The sequence below is a fragment of the Numida meleagris genome, unplaced genomic scaffold (assembly GCF_002078875.1).
Source record: "Numida meleagris isolate 19003 breed g44 Domestic line unplaced genomic scaffold, NumMel1.0 unplaced_Scaffold849, whole genome shotgun sequence".
NCBI lineage: Eukaryota > Metazoa > Chordata > Aves > Galliformes > Numididae > Numida > Numida meleagris.
Window position 1 is genome coordinate 8909 of NW_018365064.1, and position 1702 is coordinate 10610.

A 1702-nucleotide genomic window follows, 5' to 3' on the forward strand; every position below is an offset into this window, starting at 1 on the left:
TGTGGGGGGGAGGACGCTGCTGCTCCCTTTCATCGCACGGCGTCAGCCCCACGGAATCTCTGAGTAAGGTTCTGCTCCGAGCAGGGCGGCTCCTGGCCTCGCTCCAGCTGCTCCTCCTGCACAGCACAGTGCAACACAGCACAGCACAACAGTGCACAGCACAACACAGCACAGCACAACACAGCACAACAGAGCACAGCTCAACCTGGCAACGGTGCGCGCCACGCTGGGCATTGCTCCAAGCGTTGCTCTGTGCTGGGCATTGCTCCAAGCTTGGCTCCGTGCTGGGCATTGCTCCAAGCTTGGCTCCGTGCTGGGCATTGCTCCAAGCATTGCTCCGTGCTGGGCATTGCTCCAAGCGTTGCTCTCTGCTGGGCATTGCTCCAAGCATTGCTCTGTGCTGGGCATTGCTCCAAGCATTGCCCTGTGCTGGGCATTGCTCCATACCATGCATTGCTCTGTGCTCCAAGCATTACTCTGTACCATGCATGCATTGCTCTGTGCTGGGCATTGGTCTGCACCATGCATGCATTGCTCTGTGCTGGGCATTGCTCTGCACCATGCATGCATTGCTCTGTGCTGGGCATTGCTCTGCACCATGCATGCATTGCTCTGTGCTGGGCATTGCTCCGTACCATGCATTGCTCTGTACCATGCATGCATTGCTCTGTGCCATGCACTGCTCCATACCATGCATTGCTCTGTGCTGGGCATTGCTCTGTNTGCATGCATTGCTCTGTGCCATGCATGCATTGCTCCACGCTGGGCATTGCTCTGCACCATGCATTGCTCTGTGCTGGGCATTGCTCTGTACCATGTGTTGCTCTGTGCTGGGCATTGCTCTGCACCATGCATTGCTCTGTGCTGGGCATTGCTCTGCACCATGCATTGCTCTGTGCTGGGCATTGCTCTGCACCATGCATGCATTGCTCTGTGCTGGGCATTGCTCTGCACCATGCATGCATTGCTCTGTGCCGGGCATTGCTCTGTGCCGGGCATTGCACCGTGCATTGCTCTGGGCATTGCTGTGCACATTGCATTGCTCCAGACATTGCTCTGCGCCTTGCTCCATGCATTGCTGTGCACATTGCATTGCTCCAGACATTGCTCTGCACCGTGCATTACTGTGCACACTGCTCCAGGCATTGCTCCATGCACTGCCCTGTGCATTGCTCAGTGCATTGCTCTGGGCATTGCTCTGTACCGTGCATTGCTCTGGGCATTGCTGTGCACATTGCTCCAGGCATTGCTGTGCACATTGCACTGCTCCATGCACTGCTCCGTGCATTGCTCTGCACCGTGCATTACTCTGGGCATTGCCGTGCACATTGCATTGCTCAGGGCATTGCTCTGTGCCTTGCTCTGTGCATTACTCCATGCATTGCTCTGTGCATTGCTCTGCACCGTGCATTACTGTGCACACTGCTCCAGGCATTGCTCCATGCACTGCTCTGTGCACTGCTCAGTGCATTGCTCTACACCGTGCATTACTCTGGGCATTGCTGTGCACATTGCATTGCTCCAGGCATTGCTCCAGACATTGCTCTGCATATTGCTCAGGGCATTGCTCTGCACCTTGCTCCATGCATTGCTCTGGGCATTGCTGAGCACATTGCTCCGTGCATTGCTGAGCACATTGCTCCGTGCATTGCTGAGCACATTGCTCCGTGCATGGCTCCGTGCACTGCTGTGCACATTGCTC

General features: G+C 56.1%; 1 protein-coding gene across 1 annotated transcript; it reads right to left on the reverse strand.

Annotated features, from left to right (window-relative positions):
* Positions 1–6: 6 nt before the first annotated feature.
* Positions 7–1688, reverse strand: LOC110392047. The gene is made up of 2 exons (XM_021383996.1): positions 1570–1688; positions 7–1251 (listed from the first exon to the last, which is right to left on the reverse strand). Exon 2 carries the CDS (start codon positions 1168–1170, stop codon positions 43–45), a length of 1128 nt encoding a protein of 375 aa, XP_021239671.1. The 5' UTR covers positions 1171–1251; positions 1570–1688; the 3' UTR covers positions 7–42.
* Between the last annotated feature and the right edge of the window lie 14 nt (positions 1689–1702).